The 18,876-nt window shown below is 38.7% G+C and overlaps 1 protein-coding gene across 4 annotated transcripts in view; it reads left to right on the top strand.

Moving 5' to 3' along the window:
- The window catches only part of SLC18B1 (solute carrier family 18 member B1), a 30,150-nt gene extending 13,187 nt beyond the window's left edge, over nt 1-16,963 (top strand). For 2 of the 4 annotated variants that reach the window (XM_023230710.1, XM_023230712.1), the window contains exons 6-14: nt 1,950-2,106; nt 6,860-6,996; nt 9,796-9,897; nt 12,230-12,321; nt 13,257-13,352; nt 14,136-14,210; nt 15,214-15,307; nt 15,404-15,453; nt 15,999-16,963. In XM_023230710.1, the coding sequence (XP_023086478.1) occupies nt 1,950-2,106; nt 6,860-6,996; nt 9,796-9,897; nt 12,230-12,321; nt 13,257-13,352; nt 14,136-14,210; nt 15,214-15,307; nt 15,404-15,453; nt 15,999-16,065 (870 nt within the window). In that variant the 3' untranslated portion in view covers nt 16,066-16,963. The remainder of the gene's footprint in view (nt 1-1,949; nt 2,107-6,859; nt 6,997-9,795; nt 9,898-12,229; nt 12,322-13,256; nt 13,353-14,135; nt 14,211-15,213; nt 15,308-15,403; nt 15,454-15,998) is intronic. The other 2 variants (XM_023230709.2, XM_023230711.1) reach the window with 2 other exon arrangements.
- Nucleotides 16,964-18,876: the final 1,913 nt, after the last annotated feature.

Here is an 18,876-nt window from a genome sequence, read left to right as displayed (position 1 = left end):
TTCTTTCTTTCTTTCTTTCTTTCTTTCTTTCTTTCTTTCTTTCTTTCTTTCCTCTCTTTCTTTCCTTCCTTTCTCTCTTTCTTTCTTTCTTTCTTTCTTTCTTTCTTTCTTTCTTTCTTTCTTTCTTTCTTTTCTTTCTCTTCTTTCTCTCTCTCTCTCTTTCTTTTTCTTTCTTTTTCTGAGACAGGGTCTTACTGAGTTGCCCAGGCTGGGCTTCAATTCCTGGCCTCAAGCAATCCTACCACTTTGGCCTTCCAAGGTGGCTGGGATTACGAGCGTGAGCCACCACGCCTGGCTGGAACTATTTTTTCAAAAACACAAGACTTGTTGATCTCTTAAAGAGCTGCTATTCTGTGGAACACTCTGGAAAGTGCTACCTAATAAATTCCTATGATAATGATAATAGTCCTTTGGATCTTCTGATCAGTAAGAGACACCAGTGTTGCTATACCAAGTTTCTGTATAAAATTGCAGCCAACAGCTAACACACTAACATGGTAATTGATCTGGATGGCCTTATTGTGATTAAAGAATTTCAATTTCTTTTTGAAGTGTTGAAAGTTATTAATGGAATACGTTTTTGTGCTCTCTAAGGTCTGAGGATATAAGGCTACAAGCCACAGATCTCTGTTTAAGGTCCCTAAAAACTAGATTGATTTAAAATGTTGCAATATCTATAGTGGTAAACTATTTTTTTCCATGGCATTGTTTTGTTTAACTTTAAACAAAATAATTTTATATTGTACAAAATTCAAAAGTTACAGAAGAGAACATAGAATATAGTAAATATATTTCTACATATAACTGTTGCTCAGCCTTTGTATACACACCAGTTGTGCAGGTGCCCAGCCCTCCATCCCCTTAGGGAAGGCAACAGATATTGTAGGTTTGTTCCAGAGAAATTCCACATCATGTATGTGTGTACACACTGACACACACACACACTGAGAGAGAGAAAGAGCGCAAGCGAGAGAGCATGATTTCCCTTCCCCTTTTTTCTTTTTCACTTGGGCAGGACTGTTGCAGTATCCCTCTTTTTTCTTAACACAAATGGTAGCATACCATAAGTACCATTCAGCACCTCACTGGTTACACCAACAATGAAATTATCTTGAAGATCTTCCTGTATCTACATATAAGGAGCTTTCTTACTCTTTGCTTTTCTTGCTGGCTGTATAGTATTTCACTGTGTGGATATAACCTGGTTTACTTACATCATTGATGAATATTTAGATTATTTTCATCTTTTGCTATTGCAAAACTCTGCTATAGTGCATAAGCTTGTATACATACCATGTCACATCTGCATGTCTATACTTGTAAGTTAATTTATTACAAGTGGAATTCTGGGTCATGAGATATGTGCCTTAATTTGCCAAATTGCCAAATTGCCTACTGGTGTTCACTTGCTAGCATAGAGCATTCGATAGGAAATAGGTGAAAATTGGTGTCTTGTGGTTTAAATTTACTCATTTCATTTCTTTTAAAAAGTGAGGGTGAACTTCTAAAAGATCTTTGTATTCTACTCTATGTGTCAACAGTTTATTTATAGCATTTGCCCAGTTTTCTTTTCCTCATTGTAGCTCTCATGATGTATTTAGGGAATTAGTTCTTTGCCATTTTTTTCTCTGTTCTTCATTTATCTTTTGATTTTTTTAATGCATAGCTTTCATATTTTCACATAATCAGATTTGTCAATATTTTTTATCTTCTGGTGTTTTATGTCACAATTACAATACCTTCCCTATGATAACAATTTTTTAAATACTCCCATATTTTATTTTTCTAATATTTTTATGATTTCAATATGTGCATTTAAATTTTGAATCCATCTTGAGAGTGTGTGTATGTAAATTATGAAGAAGACAGAATTTCTTTTTTTTGGATAGTACCTTGTTAATTCTTCAAATGAAATATTTAAACTGATTTTTTCTTTTTCTCATTTTAAGGGAAGTCTTGAGACTTTTTCTGGACTGGGGCTAATACTAGGTCCTCCTGTAGGTGGCTTTTTATATCAATCCTTTGGCTATGAAGTGCCCTTTATTGTTCTGGGATGCATCGTTTTGCTGATGGTACCACTGAATATGTATATTTTACCCAATTATGGTAAGTCCACACTTATGACTCACTTTAAGAACCTTAAATATATGTTTATACCTTTGTAAGAGACCAGTTTACCAGATATTGTTTTACTTTATATAATCAAAAGTGGCTTTTAAAAATAACTGATTATTTTTTCAGTAATGCAGGCAATTAGTTGATACGAATTTCTGTAAATTAAAAATTCTTTCCAACCTTTAGAGCTAGCAAATATTTAATTTCTGATCATAAACCATTATCATATGGTATGTCTATGAGAGATTTTCTTGGACTGAACTAAATATCAAAGCCAGAAGTTTCTGTGGGCCACACATAGCCCAGTCTTCCTAGAAGGCTATAAGCTAAGAGAATAATGCCCATCCTTCTTTCCCAGTGGTTCTTGCAGCTGTCTTCACAGAGTAGCTCAGATACAAGGATGTAGATTCAGGTGTTCTCTTTTAATAGTGCTTTTGAAAAATTATAAACTGGGCCGGACACAGTGGCTCATGCCTGTAATCACAGTGCTTTGGGATGCCAAGGCTGGTAGATCACTTGAGGCCAAGAGTTCGAGACCAGCCTGGCCAACATGGTGAAACTCTGTGTCTACTAAAAATACAAAAATTAGCTGGGCGTGGTGATGCACACCTGTAGTCCAAGCTACTCGGGAGGCTAAGGCATGAGAATCGTTTGAACCCAGGAGGCGGAGGTTGCAGTGAGCCGAGATTGTGCCATTGCGTTCCAGCCTGGGTGACAGAGCGAGACTGTGTCTGCCCCCCCCCCAAAAAATTATAAACTGGTATTTAAAAAAAATCTCTAGGTTTGATAATATTAAGGCTGTAAATGTAGATTTAAGTATTCCCAATTAGTACTACTTTTAAAGATTGTTATTATTTGGTCAGGTACAGTGGCTCATGCCTGTAATCCCAGCACTTTGGGAGGCTGAGGTGGGTAGATCACCTGAGGTCAGGAGTTCAAGACCAGCCTGGCCAACCTGGTGAAACCCCGTCTCTACTAAAAATACAAAAATTAGCCAGGCATGGTGGTGCATGCCTGTAATCCCAGCAACTCAGGAGGCTGAGACAGGAGAATTGCTTGAACCCAAGAGGCGGAGGTTGCAGTGAGCCGTGATCACGCCACTGCACTCCAGCCTGGGCAGGAGAGTGAGACTCTGTCTCAAAAAAAAAAAAAAAAAAATTGTTATTATTTTAGAAGAGTTTATAGATAGATGCTAGAAAATCAAATAAATTTTAGAAATTACTGACATTGGCAGAATTTTTTATTTTATAAGTTCTGCCCATTTCTTTACCACCTTTTAGACCCATAGACAATGTGGCTTTAGCATTGGGTGGCTAAGAATCATTCATTATATCTGCTCACCGGGTCCCCTCTCCTGTACTGCTCTAAAAAGAAAAATACTTCTAAAATAGAGTCATGGACGTGTCAATTATCTTACTAAAATCTTTAAATCTAGTAAGTTTAAGATATCTATTGTACATCATGGTGACTATAGTTAATAGTAATATATTGTACACTTGAAAATTGTCAATAGTAGATTTTAAGTGTTCTCACCATTAAAAAAAAAGTATGTGAGGCAAAGCATGTTAATTAGCTTCATTTAGTTATTCCACAATGTATACATATATCAAAATGTAATGTTTTATACCATAAATAGAGACAATTTTTACTTGTTATTTTTTAAAATAAAAAAATCCTTAAATCCATGAAATGTGAACGTTATCCTGAAAGCCATTGGGAGTTATTGTTAGATTTTTTTTTTTTTTTTTTGAAACGGAGTCTGTCACCCTGGCTGGAGTGTAGTGGTGTAATCTTGGCTCACTTCAAGCTCTGCCTCCCGGGATCAAGGAAATCTCATGCTTCAGCCTCTCAAGTAGCTGGGAGTACAGGTACATGCCACCACACCTGGGTAATTTTTGTATTTTTAGTAGAGACGGGGTTTCACCATCTTGGCCAGTCTAATCTCGAACTCCTGACTTCAAGTGCTCCTCCCATCTTGGTTTCTCAAAGTGCTGGGATTACAGATGTGAGCCACTGTGCCTGGCCTATTGTTAGATTTAAGTAGAGGAGTCATATGATCTGGAATGTCTTTCTTCTACTCTACCTAACCCTTACTTATCCTGCAAAACTTGATTTTATTACCGTTTTGGGGGTGGAGGGGTTTCCTGTTTTCTTTTTTTTTTTTTGATACAGTCTTGCTCTGTCACTCAGGCTGGAATATAGTGGCTCAATCTTGGCTCATTTCAACCTTCGCTTCCCAGGTTCAAGCAGTTCTCCTGCCTCAGCCTCCAGAGTGGCTGGGATTACAGGCCTGTGCCACCACACCTGGCTAATTTTTATATTTTTAGTAGAGACAGGGTTTCACCATGTTGGCCAGGCTGGTCTCAAACTCTTGACCTCATGATATACCCACTTCGTCTCCCTGAAGCGCTGGGATTACAGGCGTGAGCCAGTGTGCCTGGCCCTTTTCTGGGGAGTTTTTCTAAACTTTCTCGATCACTGGACTAGATTTGGTGTAGGTAGTGCCATAGTGCTCAGCATTTTTCCTGCCCCCTCACGCTTGAGGACAACCCTATTCCCCATCTCTAACAGTAACTTCCTGTGGCAGGTTTTGTCAGCCAGGGAGTCATGTCCCTTCAAGCAAGTACCCCAAGTTTTCATTATTTGGTCTTCAACAGCTTAATTATACTAATTATGTTTCATTTTCATGGATGTTTTAATATATTCTCACTATGACAACTCCTTTTCTCACCCTGGATTTTAGGAACAGAGACTATTATGCGATAATGATTTTTTTTTTTACCGTGAATACATAATACTTCTTACTTTCACAATAAATGTAACCAATTAAAATTGGAATCTTTTATATTTTTTATTTTAAAAGTGACTAATATCCTTAGCATATACAATTCAAAAATCACATCAATTTATCTTCCTGCTGGCAATACCTCACTGAGCCACACAGTGGCGTTTCTCCTCTTTCTAAGTCCAACTATATCCTGTAGTTTCTGTAGTTGAGCGTCAAGGATGTGCTCAGATTTATTTCACCATTGAATACTTGGTTCATAATTAAGAAACTAACACCGGCCAGGCACGGTGGCTCATGCCTGTAATCTCAGCACTTTGGAAGGCCAAGGTGGATGGGTCCCGAGGTCAGGAGTTTGAGACCAGCCTGACCAACATGGTGAAACCCCGTCTCTACTAAAAATACAAAAATTAGCCAGGCATATTGCGTGCACCTGTAATCCCAGCTACTCGGGAGGCTGAGGCAGGAGAATTGCTTGAATCCAGGAGGCGGAGGTTGCGGTGAGCTGAGATCGCGTCACTGTACTCCAGCCTGGGTGACAGAGTGAGACTGTCTCAAAACAAACAAACAAACAAAAAACCAAAAAAACAGAAAACAAAAACAAACAAACAAAAACTAACACCATGGTTTCACTTTATCTCTTATATCTTGAAAAAATCTAAGGATAACACTTAAAATAGTTGAACCACACTTCATGATGTTTTTGCACTTTGCTCCATATTTGGTCGTGATTCAACAAGTATTTATAGAATAATGAACTGTGCAGGATATTGTGGAAGAAATGGGGATAAATGAAGGCTGTCATGGCTGTCAAAGGAGATCACTTTAGGCCAAAAATTTGCGACCAGTCTGGGCAACATAGGGAGACCCCATCTCTAAAAAATTTTTAAATTAGCTGGTTGAGGTAGTGCACACCTGTAGTCCCAGCTACTTGGGAAGCTGAGGCAGGAGGATCACTTGAGTGCAGGAGTTGGAGGCTGCAGTGAACTATAATAACACCACTGCACTCCAGCCTGGGTGACAGAGCAATCTCTTAAAAAAAAAAAAAAAAAAGCTTTCATGTCTCATATGTCGCTTTCATGTCACTCCATCTCTTTTTTTGTTTTGTTTTGTTTTGTTTGTTTGTTTGTTTGTTTTGAGATGGAGTCTCGCTCTGTCACCCAGGCTGGAGTGCAGTGGCTGGATCTCAGCTCACTGCAAGCTCCGCCTCCCGGGTTTACGCCATTCTCCTGCCTCAGCCTCCCTAGTAGCTGGGACCACAGGCGCCCGCCACCTCGCCCGGCTAGTTTTTTTTTTTTTTTTTTTTTTAGTAGAGACGGGGTTTCACCAGGTTAGCCAGGATGGTCTCGATCTCCTGACCTTGTGATCCGCCCGTCTCGGCCTCCCAAAGTGCTGGGATTACAGGCTTGAGCCACCGCACCCGGCCCACTCCATCTCTTAAAAAAAAAAAAAAAAAAAGCTTTCATGTCTGATACGATTTTGCTATATCCCCACCCAAATCTGCACAAGCTCTCTTGCCTGCAGCCATGTAAGATGTCCCTTTACTCTTCCTTCGTCTTCCACCATGATTGTGAGGCTTCCCCAGCCATGTGGAACTTTGAGTTTATTAAACCTCTTTCCTTTATAAATTACCCAGTCTCAGGTATGTCTTTATTAGCAGTGTGAGAACAGATTAATACAATGTCTAAACCTGATATTATCTCTGGCCAGGATGAGTATAATCGTTACAACTCTGATTCCAGTTGTTTCTTTCTAATTTGGGAAATTGTTTTTGATAAATTGAATGTGGCCTCTAGGTTTGAATAATTTATATGCAAGTGCAGATTGTGTACAATTTTAGGCAAACTCAGAGGTTGCGTTGTGTTAATTACCAGATAAAGATGGTCTTACCAGTTTTCCAAATAAGTTAAAATTAAGATATTTTAATTGCTTTGATTTTTTTTTCTTTTTTCCCAAAAGAGTCTGATCCAGGTGAACACTCATTCTGGAAACTGATTGCTTTACCCAAAGTTGGCCTTATAGCCTTCGTCATCAACTCACTCAGCTCATGTTTTGGCTTCCTTGATCCTACTCTGTCTCTCTTTGTTTTGGAGAAGGTAAGTTGCCTGATTGCTGAAGAGTGCTGCATTGTAGCAGGTGGATGTAACTGCTTGTTCTTGGGCCCTGCTCTGTGGAAAGACCCTTGCGTGGCTGGGAGAAGGAGGCAGAATGGACACTACACACCGAGGTAGCCTGTCTGTCTCTGCCGTGCCTGTGAACTAGGGATCTGATTCAGTAAAAATGAAAGAAGTCTTTCACCAAGTGGCCAAAACATTAGTTTCCTTCTTTCCAAGACCTTGCTCATGTCATTGTAGGTCTAGCTTGGGCATCATCCATGCTGCTTAACAAGGATACTTTTCCTCTGTTTGTTTGAATTGCAGTGAGACATTAGGGGTACACAGTAGCTCATTTGATGTAAGATGTGCTTCTTCTGTAACAGATCCCCCCTGGGTCCACTGACTTTTTAGGCTACTTCATATAATCAGATGACTATGGACTGTGTTATTCTAGGATTTGAGAAAGGAACCAAGTATCCCTAGAATTAAAAAATAAAATGTTGAATTCTAAAAGTTTGAAGTCATCGAAATTTGTTCTTAGATATTTTTGAAAAAAATATTATTACTGACACAGTGAAGTCCATTACAAGGTGTGGTAGTTAATTACACTGGACAATTAATATGTGTTGATAAAAGGCAAAAATGACTAACTTTGGCCCATAATGACTTTGAGGTACTAGATTTAAAATAGCACAGAAACTTAAGTTTCAATATACTTTCTAATATCAATAAAGTGCTAATATGGTCATTTCAAATGCTTTCTGAACATTTACTGATCATAGAATATAAAGATTAAAATTAATTTTTTTTTTTTTTTTGAGACGGAGTCTCGCTCTGTCGCCCAGGCTAGAGTGCAGTGGCCGGATCTCCACTCACTGCAAGCTCCGCCTCCTGGGTTCATGCCATTCTCCTGCCTCAGCCTCCTGAGTAGCTGGGACTACAGGCGCCCGCCACCTCGCCCGGCTAGGTTTTTGTATTTTTTTTAGTAGAGACGGAGTTTCACCGTGTTAGCCAGGATGGTCTCGATCTCCTGAACTCGTGATCCGCCCGTCTCGGCCTCCCAAAGTGCTGGGACTACAGGCTTGAGCCACCGCGCCCGGCCCTAATTTTTCTTATAATTTTACACTACCCCTTGAAATCACTGAAGACAGTTTGGGGAACTTAACAGGTAAACTTGGAGACTGTTATTTTAGTGCCTGGTCCAAGATTTAGACGGTAATATAATATTGCCTTTAGCCAGTGAGTACCATAAGTTACCCAATGTCAGGCCTCTGAGCCCAAGCTAGGCCTTCATAACCCCTGTGACCTGCATGTATACATCCAGATGACCTGGAGCAACTGAAGAACCACAAAAGATGACATTTTACCATTGTGATTTGTTCCGGCCCCCCCCCAACTGGTCAATCGACCTTGTGACATTCCTCCCCTGGGCAATGAGTTTTATGATCTCCCCACCCTGCACCTTGTGACCTCCGCCCCTGCCAGTAAGAGATAACCACTTTTAACTGTAATTTTCCACTAGCTACCCAAATCCTATCAAACTGCCCCACCCATCTCACTTTGCTGATTCCTTTTTCAGACTCAGTCCGCCTGCACCCAGGTGATTAAAAAGCTTTATTGCTGACACAAAGCCTGTTTGGTGGTCTCTTCACATGGACACATGTGACACCCATAAGAAAAACGTTTTGTGATTATACTGACACAGTCCATTTAGATCGTCAACAACCTGTATTTTTCAGCTGTTTTTCTGTGCTTTTAAGAAGTTGTATCTAAACAATGAAAAAATCTATAACTAATCTCTGGGAAATCCAAGTTGTTTGTGTATATCTTATAAGAAATCTTTTTTGTTGTTGTTTCTCAAGAAAATGTAATTTATTTTAAAAAGATGAGGAAGACAGGAGGTTTCCTCAAAGATAACTGCAATCAACCCATTTGTGGTATGGGAGGTAGTATAGGCCCTTCTTGTTTCTGGCTGATGATGGACTATATCAGAATTTTTTTTTGCTTTTGAGACAGAGTCTTGCTGTGTCACCCAGGCTGGAGTATAGTGGCATGATCTCAGCTCACCTTAGCCTCTGCCTCCCAGGTTCAAGCGATTCTCCTGCCTCAGCCTCCTGAGTAGCTGGGATTAACAGGCATGCGCCACCACAGCAGGCTAATTTTTGTATTTTTTAGTAGAGATGGGGTTTCATCATGTTGGCCAGGCTTGTCTCAAACTCCTGACCTGAAGTGATCCACCTGCCTCAATCTCCCTAAATGCTGGGAGTACAGGCATGCGCCACCACACCCAGTTTTACATCAGACATTGACTCTCTCAGGGCTATTGGTGGTGCCTCATCACTGCTGCCCCCTTTTTAGGTTGAGGTGCTGCAGCCCATCCCATTACTCAACTCCAACCTAAGAAATCTTTAGAAATTTATTTTCCTCTTTTTCTGAATCAGAAACCCTATGGTTGGAATCCAAGAATCTCTTTTAGCTAGTTCTCCAGGTAATTTTTATGCACATTGAAGTTTGCAAAACATTAATTTACATATAAAAATGCTCTGAGTTATGGAAGCAAAATATGTTTAATGCCAAAGGCTACAAAGCAAAAAATCTACTCTTTTGACTTCTGGTTAGGTTGTCCTCCCATAGAGAAAAAGTAACGCATTTTCAAAGGTAAGATGAAAATTAGGACAATGCAGAATATTAGTAGACTCATGGTAATAACAAGAGCTAAAGAAATGGTAGAAGGAAAAGAGGGATGTTTACTTAAAAATGACTTAATTATGTAACTTTAATATAGGATTTCTTTTACAGTTTAATTTACCAGCTGGATATGTAGGACTAGTATTCCTGGGTCTGGCACTGTCCTATGCCATCTCTTCACCACTATTTGGTCTCCTAAGTGATAAAATGCCAGTACGTACACTTAATTTATATTTGAGTCACTTTTGCATGTTTAGAGCAGTGGTTTTCCAATTGTTCCTTTGGAACTCTAGGGGTGCACTGGTTAGACTTGATGTATTCAATTGGACTAGGGAGAGGTTGCAGTATCTTCTATCACCCTAAGGGTCAGCTATCACACTAAACCAATTCACTTTAAATTGCTTCACCTGGGAAAAGAGGCAGAGTCTTATGCTTAAAAAAAAAAAAAATGGATTAGACTTTCTTTTTCTAATTTCTTCCCCCAACATTGTCATCCAGACTGGAGGGCAGTGGTGTGATCATAGCTTACTGCAGCCTTGAACTCTTGGTCTCAAGTGATCCTCCTGCATCAGCCTGCTAGGTAGCTGGGATTATAGGCATGTGCCACCACATCCGGCTCCTGGATTAGACTATCTAAAGGAAAAAACTCTTTTGATGTAAAAAAAATGGATTGATCTTAATAAATAGGGCAAAGTCCTAGAGGCTATTACAGACTTGATCAAATTGAGAGATTTCTTCTTTAGGAGGAGATAATTTAGATTTTCTGTGTGAGTGAAAAAATTGACCACATAAACATGCACTGGTTATCTCATAGCCTTTCTGTTAAAAAAAAAAAAAAATACCCTTCTGTTCTCTTTCAACCAGGTTTAAACCATTTGGTACAGATGATGAGAGCACAGAATTAGTACTGCTAGTCAAATCTTAAACTTCTGTGGTGTTAGGGCTTATATTTTGCATTTCCCTTCATTTCATCTGCATATTTATTTATCAAGAACTGATTTACTTGCAGATTACTTAGTAACCCAGATGTCAAAAAGCAAGTATTTTAAACAGTGTTTGGAGCTTGGTTTTCAGACATAATCTTACATAACTGAGCGGATATGGTACTCCTGTAATTTTTGTCCTGATTCAAGTAGTTTATAAGGGATAATTTTACTGGATGCAATCTTAGTCCATTCAGGGTACTGTAACAAAATACCATAAACTGAGAGAATTTATAAACAATAGAAATTTATTTCTCACAATTGTGGAGACAAAATGTCCAAGATTAAGGCACTGGTAGATCTGATGTCTGATGAGGGCCTGTTGCCTGGCGCACAGATTGTCATCTTTCACTGTAACCTCACCATGATGGAACAGGCAAGGGAGCTCTCTGTGGCCTCTTGTATAGGGATACGAATCCTATTCATGAAGGCTGCACCTTCATTACCTAATCACTTCCCAAAGGCTCACCTCCAGATACCATCACATTCGGTGTTAAGATTTAACGTATAAATGTTGGGGGGATATAAGCATTCAGTCTCTAGCAGGTAATTTTTTAATGATGTGATTTTTCTAGGTATTGTAACTATTAATATTTGGTGGGGTTTTTTTTGTAGTCACTGGTTTTTTTTTTTTTTTTTTTTTTTTTTTGACAGAATCTTACTCTGTTGCCCAGGATGGAGTACAGTGGTATGATCTTGGCTCACTGCAACCTCTGCCTCCCAGGTTCAAGCAATTCTCCTGCCTCAGCCTCCTGAGTAGCTGGGATTACAGATGTCTACCACCATGCCTGGCTAATTTTCGTGCTTTTTTTAGTAGAGACTGGGTTTTACCATGTTGGCTAGGCTGGTCTCAAACTTGTGAGCTCAAGCAATCTTCCGACATCGGCCTCCCAGACTATTGGGATTATAGGTGTGAGCCACTGTGCCTGGCTGGTCATTGCATTTTATAGTTAGTTTTTTTGTTGTTATGTTTGTAATAGTTCATCATGTGCAAAATCTGATCTGTAATACACTGCCCTGCTAAGAAATCTTTGTCCTTTGTTCACTTTCTGTCTTGTTATATATTGTCCTTGCTTGTGAGTTTATCATCTCCTTATTTTCTCACTGCTGTAATCCCAGCACTTTGGGAGGTCAAGTAGGCGGATCACAAGGTCAGGAGATTGAGACCATCCTGGCTAACATGGTAAAACCCCGTCTCTACTGAAAAAATACAAAAAAATTAGCCAAGTGTGGTGGCAGGCACCTGTAGTCCCAGCTACCCGGGAGGCTGAGTCAGGAGAATGTCCTGAACCCAGGAGGTGGAGCTTGCAGTGAGCCGAGATCACGCCACTGCACTTCAGCCTGGGTGACAAAGCAAGACTCCATCTCAAAAACATAAAAAATAAAATAATAAATAAATAAATAAATAAATAAATAAATAAATAAATGTAAAGTTTTGTTTTCTTCATTGTTTTTGGGTTTTTGAATATCATGATTTGTGTTTTTTACTAATGTTTTATATTGTTTGATTATGGAGGGTCTTTGGCTCTAAGACTCATTTGGACTCTCTTTCTCCTTACCAGCCTCTAAGGAAATGGCTTCTGGTGTTTGGCAACTTAATCACGGCTGGGTGCTACATACTCTTAGGGCCTGTCCCAGTCTTGCATATTAAAAGGTAGTTTTTTTTCTTCTTCTGTATGTTTGGCTAAATAACATTAGGAATTATTTCAAAAAATTTTGATTTAATACTGGTATAGTTTAGTATTTGGAATATTAATATTTAAATAATTAACTTTAGTACTCTATTGAATTGTTAGGCTGACAATATTTTACCCTACTAGAAGCTAGCAGTGGGAGAAGCAGAAAAAAATGCATAAAATCTGTCTCAAATGACTCCTTCTGTATTTCAATGGTACATACTTGTTTATACTTTCTTTTTAAAAGAGAATTTGTTGCTACTTACCTTTACTTGATAGTTCTTAGAATATATTTTTGTTTTTTTCTATTCTTTTTCCTTGAGGCAGAGACCAAATCTGTTTTTGTTTCTGTATCATCCTTAGCATGTAGTAGCTGCCTATTAAACCTTGCTTAATGTAATTTAGTTGCTAAAATAAACTGAACTTCTTAGACCTTTTCAGGTACTTCTGGGATAAAACATAGTAACATGGAAAGGAAGGGGTTTCAGAGTCCTTCAGACTTGAGTTTACGTTTTGGCTTTGCCATGTACTTCTATGCCATTTTTAAATTAATTGAAGTTCAAAGCCAAGTGATTGAAAGAACGGTATTAGTACTGAAATTTTCACCAATTTTGAAGGGATTTTGTCTGGTGAGAAGAGGCCAGGTTGGCTCCAGACATGTGATATATATAACCAAAGGACCAAAAAGATGGAGATATCAGGATGAATTCCCCCCAGCCCCCACAAAAACTGTAAGGAGCTAAAAGGCACTCTCACTGAATGAAATGGGTTAGATAAGAATGGAAATGAGACTAGGCACATAATCAGTGAAAATAACGTATCTGGGATCCTCACTTCCTTAGCATTAAGCTTTGTGTTTCTTAAAATGCTAATGTTTTTCTTTGTATTTGTTTTCTCCAAAACCCTTTTGCAGTCAGCTTTGGCTGCTGGTGCTGATGTTAGTTGTAAATGGCATCTCTGCAGGAATGAGTATAATTCCAACTTTCCCGGAAATTCTCAGTTGTGCACAGTAAGTTACTTCCATTGCTTGAAGAGCTGTATTGTGAATAAGTAGTAAGTATCACAGGCTTTCTTGAATTTCTCAGTTTTGCAGCATGTTGGGTATTTTTGCCCCAATGTCAAATCTTCATGATTTTGTAGCATATGATATCATGATATAAATAGTAATAATACACTAATAGAAATGATAATAGTACATTAATAGCTAAAATGGGTTGTGATCAGATATCTGGCTTGATGTATGCCTCAGTATGTATGTAATTTTGAAAAGCTAAAGCAAAATAGATAGGTCTCAGCATTGTTCCTCTTTCATGGAGGAGGTCCATGAGAGAGCCTAGAGTGACCAGCATGTGTCACCTGGTCATCATTCTTTTGTTTAATAGGTGTGATGATGAAGAACACCAAGTGCTATGGCTGTGCTGGGTCAGTTCAATAGTTCTCATGGGAATAAGGAGCTCTCTCTGTTTTTTTAAAGTTGTCTTTGTTCTCTTTCCATCTTCATCTCCTTTTAAGAATTTCTTAATTGTATATTTTTATAAGTATTTAATGCAAACAAGCCATGCTTCTTAATATCATATATATGTAGAAGAATTATTTCTAGAAAACCATGGAGTACATGTAACTATGAAAATTCTTTTAAATTAGATTTGCTTTTTATCTCAGAAGTGGAGTGTTCTTGCTGTTGGTTTTTTCCAGATTATCCTTGGTTTATCTTAATTGATCTATCATACAATTTTTTCTTTCACACAGGTTTTCCTTTTAATAATGGATACACTCATGTCTCTTTTTGCAGTGAAAATGGGTTTGAAGAGGAATTAAGTACGTTGGGACTTGTATCAGGTCTTTTCAGTGCAATGTGGTCAATCGGGTGAGTAGTCATTTAATTTCTTTCTTTTTTTTTTTTTTTTTTTTTTGAGATGGAGATTCACTCTCATCACCCAGGCTGGAGTGCAATGGTGCGATTTTGGCTCACTGCAACCTCCGCCTCCCGGGTTCAAGAGATTCTTCTGACTCAGCATCCTGAGTAGCTCAGATTATAGGCGCCCGCCACCACATCTGGCTAATTTTTGTATTTTTAGTAGAGACAGGGTTTCAACAAGTTGGCCAGGCTGGTCTTGAACTCCTGACCTCAGGTGATCTGCCTGCCTTGGCCTCCCAAAGTGCTGGGATTACAGACATGAGCCACTGTGCCCAGCATCATTTAATTTCATTCATACTTGCAAGATGGAAAATATTAATACTGTCCCTATTTTAGTTGATGAAGAAATTGAAACACTGAGAGATCAGATGAGTTTCTCAAAGACAAACAGTTCCTCTAGGGGAAAGCCAGAGTTCTAATCCATACCCTCTCACTCAACAGTCAATGCCTATACCAACAGTTAAATACTTAGTCAAAATGGTTTCATATACTTTATCTTATTTAAGTGATATTTATGAGTTCCTTTAATAGAAACATGTCTCTAATTTTTACAGTTTATTCATTTATTCATTCATTTGTTTATTTTTACCTTCTACCAGAAGGGTAACTATGCTAACCAATGTAATATATTGTTTTGAATTGAGTTATATTAGTTGCAAATACTGAGAATAGAATAATATAAAGAATTTTTTAAACCTGTTTCATCTTTTTTATTTTTATGTAAGCCATCTACTTTTCAGAAGCAGTAATAATTTCACAATTGTTAAAAAATTTTGAATGTCATTATCAGGTAGAATTATTTTCTTTTACTGAATGCTGTGTACAGGAATTAGTTTTTTCTTTGGTACTTATCTTCCAATTTTATGAATACTTACAGTTGAAGGATCATGTATTTTTTTATGAAGTAATTATTTATTTTTTGCACTATTGAATACTTTCTTTCTATTGTTAGCGCTTTTTTAGGACCAACGCTGGGTGGATTTCTGTATGAGAAAATTGGTTTTGAATGGGCAGCAGCTATACAAGGTCTATGGGCTCTGATAAGTGTGAGTAATCAGTCTTTTATTTTCATTTTCCTTATATTTGTGGAAAAACTTGACTTGGAAAATTCACATTAATCAGTACTTTTAATTGTGTTTAAGGGATTAGCCATGGGCTTGTTTTATCTACTGGAGTATTCAAGGAGAAGAAGGTATGGTCAATTTGGGGGCTTTTTTCTCTCTTTAAAAGTTAGCCAGTGCAAGTGGAAAATAAATAACATTTTACGTTTATTCTTTCAGTCCGTGGATTTCTAGGCACTCTGAGGCTCATCAGTTGGTAGATACTCTTTTAATTTTTATTTTTTGAGATGGTGACTTGCTCTGTCACCCAGACTGGCATGCAGTGGCACAATCTCAGCTCACTGCAACCTCTGCCTCCTGGGTTCAAGCGAGTCTCCTGCCTCAGCCTCCCACGTAGCTGAGATTACAGGTGTGGGCCACCATGCCCTGTTAATTTTTGTATTTTTAGTAGAGACAGGATTTCACCATGTTGGCCAGGCTGGTCTCAAACTCCTGACCTCAAGTGATCTGCCCACCTTGGCCTCCCTAGGATTACAGGCGTCAGCCACCGCGCCCAGGCAGTAGATACTTTTTTAAAAAGATAGTTGGATGGAGATACAAGTACTGGGTTTTTGTTTGTTTGTTTGTTTTTAAGATGAGAAATATTGATATTCATGTCTTCTTTCCTTCAACGTAGGTCTAACTCTCAAAACATCCTCAGCACGGGAGAGGAACAAACTACTCTCTTGCCTAATGAAACCTAGTCTGATGCATCCTGGATTGATACAAAGTTGAGAAATGAATGCTTCTGGCCTTAGACATCACTGTAGGAAGGGTTTTTAAAATTTTACGCACAAAACTCCATGGACCCCATGCCAGTGTCTTGGAAGTGTCAATGTGTTTTTGGATGATCTTGTATTGGGTTGTACTTACTGTGATACTGAAAAGCAGTCCTGCTGAACTAGCTGTATTTGAAATATTAAGTATAAAAGGGGTAATTAAAAACAAGCAAAACAAAACTTAGTTTTTAAGTGACCAAACTTGTCTTGAAGATGTTGTTATTAACTTGAGTTAGTTCTCATTTCCTCTGTTTATTTTTTATTCTGAGTACACTAATTCTGTGAATGTACTTTTTTATGAACAGGGAAATAAATGAACTAATTTGATATGCTCTAAATGTATAAAGGTGCTTCAAAATATATAGAAACATTACTATGAAATCAGTTTTTAAAAGATATACTTTCTGTTTGTCCTGAGGTTTTTCAGTCTTGTTCAAAAGGAAGAATTCTTACCTGCCATACAGAAACTCTCTAGCACTCCCTGGCTTTAAGCTTTTCTAAAAATTCTGTCTGTGTGAAAAGTACAAGAATAACAATACTTACAACTTCCATTTTTGTAACTTACGTTCACTTATCATCTGGATTTATAAACATTACCTGTTATAACATTGTTCATTTCCTTTAATGTCTCTGTTTTTTGGTTCTGCCATCTGTTTTGTTTTTGTTTTTATCCATATTCTTGGCAGATGTATTTCATCCCTAGAGCAGATCAGCCTCCTTCCCCTAATGCAAATGCTTGTTTTGTTAGGGAAGGGCTTCCCCCAACTTCGTGTGAACTCCATGATGTTGTTGAAGTGAATAAATGTCTATTGTGTAACTCTCATGCTTCTTGACCTATTTTCATGGTGTAGTAGCCACATTTACAGTAATTTTTTAAAAGAAGAAATGGTTTTATGTATTCATTCAAAAATATCTTTTGAATGTCTTCTCTGGGCTGACGCTGTACCAGATGCTAGGGATTTGGCTGTGATCAAGATAAATACAATTTCTGCTTTTATGTAACTTGTACTGGTGGAAGAGACAAACAACAAGTAAATGTCACGCTCTCCAGTTATTTTACAGAAATGCTAAGAAGGAAAAAATAAAAAAAAACATGGTGATGTGATAGAGTAGTTGGCTAGGGTTATTTAGATGTGAGTGCCTAATTTGAAAAAGTCCATGGAAGTGCAACCTTTGAGTTGAGATCTGAAGGAGGAGAATGTAGCCACCATTCATTCATTCTGACAGAGGACAGTCCGTAGTATGTGCACAAGGGCTTCACATGGTCAGAGATGAGGACTGGTCTGCTGGCTGGACTCTAGTAAACTGGAGGTGATGCCAGAATCTGATTCTGTCTGCATGTGGACAGTGAGTGGGGATAGGGATGGTAAATGGGAATGGAGGGGGAACCTTGGAAGATTTGAGAGAGATAATAATGGTTTGGACCAGGGAGTTGGTGATGGAGAGAAAAGGCTCTATCTGGGAGTGGAACCAACAGAACGTGCTGATGTGGAGGGAGGAGAGAGGAATCTAGGAGGACTCCTAGGTTTTGGCTTGTGGGTGTGGGTGGATGGTGGTGACTCTTAGTGAATCGGGGAAGAAGAGGAGCAAAATGGATCCTGAAGTGGCAAAAGTTCAAGCCGCCATGGTTTGTCATTGCACACCTTCAAAACCAAAAATATGGAAAAGGACAACAATACCAAGGGTTGGAGAGGATGGCTTTGGAAGACTGCCTGGCATTGAGTGTCAAGACTAGATGTACATCTGTCTTGTGATCTCTTCATTTCCCTGTCCCCTCAAGCCTTTCACTCTTGAACCTGCAGAGCGTGATCCAATGTGAGGAGGACAAATGGCCTGTAGTTCCCTTCCCAGAGCAGTGCCAGGACAGAATGTGACCCTGGCCCCCTGCACCGGCTCTCTGGGGAGAGAACTTCCTTCATTCCCATTCCCAATGCGCTGCTCTCAATACTTCCTTTGGATAGCATTGTATTTAAAGATGCTATGTACAAAACCAAATTTACCCCTTTCTCATTTTGAAATTTTGCAAGTATTAAGATAAGTGGGCCTGGAGCAGTGGCTCACGCCTGTAATCCCAGCACTTTGGGAGGGCAAGGTGGATGGATCACGAGGTCAAGATATCGAGACCATCCTGGTGAAACCCCATCTCTACTAAAAATGCAAAAGTTAGCTGGGCATGGTGGTGCACACCTGTTGTCCCAGCTACTTGGGAGGCTGAGGCAGGAGAATTGCTTGAACCCAGGAGGCAGAGGTTGCAGTGAACTGAGATCACGCCACTGCACTCCAACCTGGTGACAGAGCAAGACTCCGTCTTAAAAAAAAGAAAAAAAAAAAAAAGATAAGCGACAGAAAAGTTTTAAAATACGAGAAAAGACAGAGGAAAGAACACTTTGAACAAGGAAACCAAAAGGTAGGTCAAAACTATCAGAGGAAATCTCTGTGTGTTTATATTTTTATATATTTATAGTCTTCTAAATGTAATGAGACTGAGTAGCTTAAAAGAACCTTTTTAATAATGAGAATATTTTATATAACCAAATGTGGAATATGTTAGTAATAAAAGATATCTTTTATGTTAAGATCATATTGCAAACTATACATTATAATATGATACGTAAATCAATCCTGTAATCCCAGCACTTCGGGAGGCCGAGACGGGCGGATTACGAGGTCAGGAGATCGAGACCATCCTGGCTAACACTGTGAAACCCCGTCTCTACTAAAAAATACAAAAAAAAA

Source organism: Piliocolobus tephrosceles, chromosome 5 (genome assembly GCF_002776525.5).
Source record: "Piliocolobus tephrosceles isolate RC106 chromosome 5, ASM277652v3, whole genome shotgun sequence".
In the NCBI taxonomy this organism is placed as follows: domain Eukaryota; kingdom Metazoa; phylum Chordata; class Mammalia; order Primates; family Cercopithecidae; genus Piliocolobus; species Piliocolobus tephrosceles.
The sequence above is the reverse complement of the archived record's forward strand: the minus strand, read 5'-3'. Positions and strand labels throughout refer to the sequence as shown.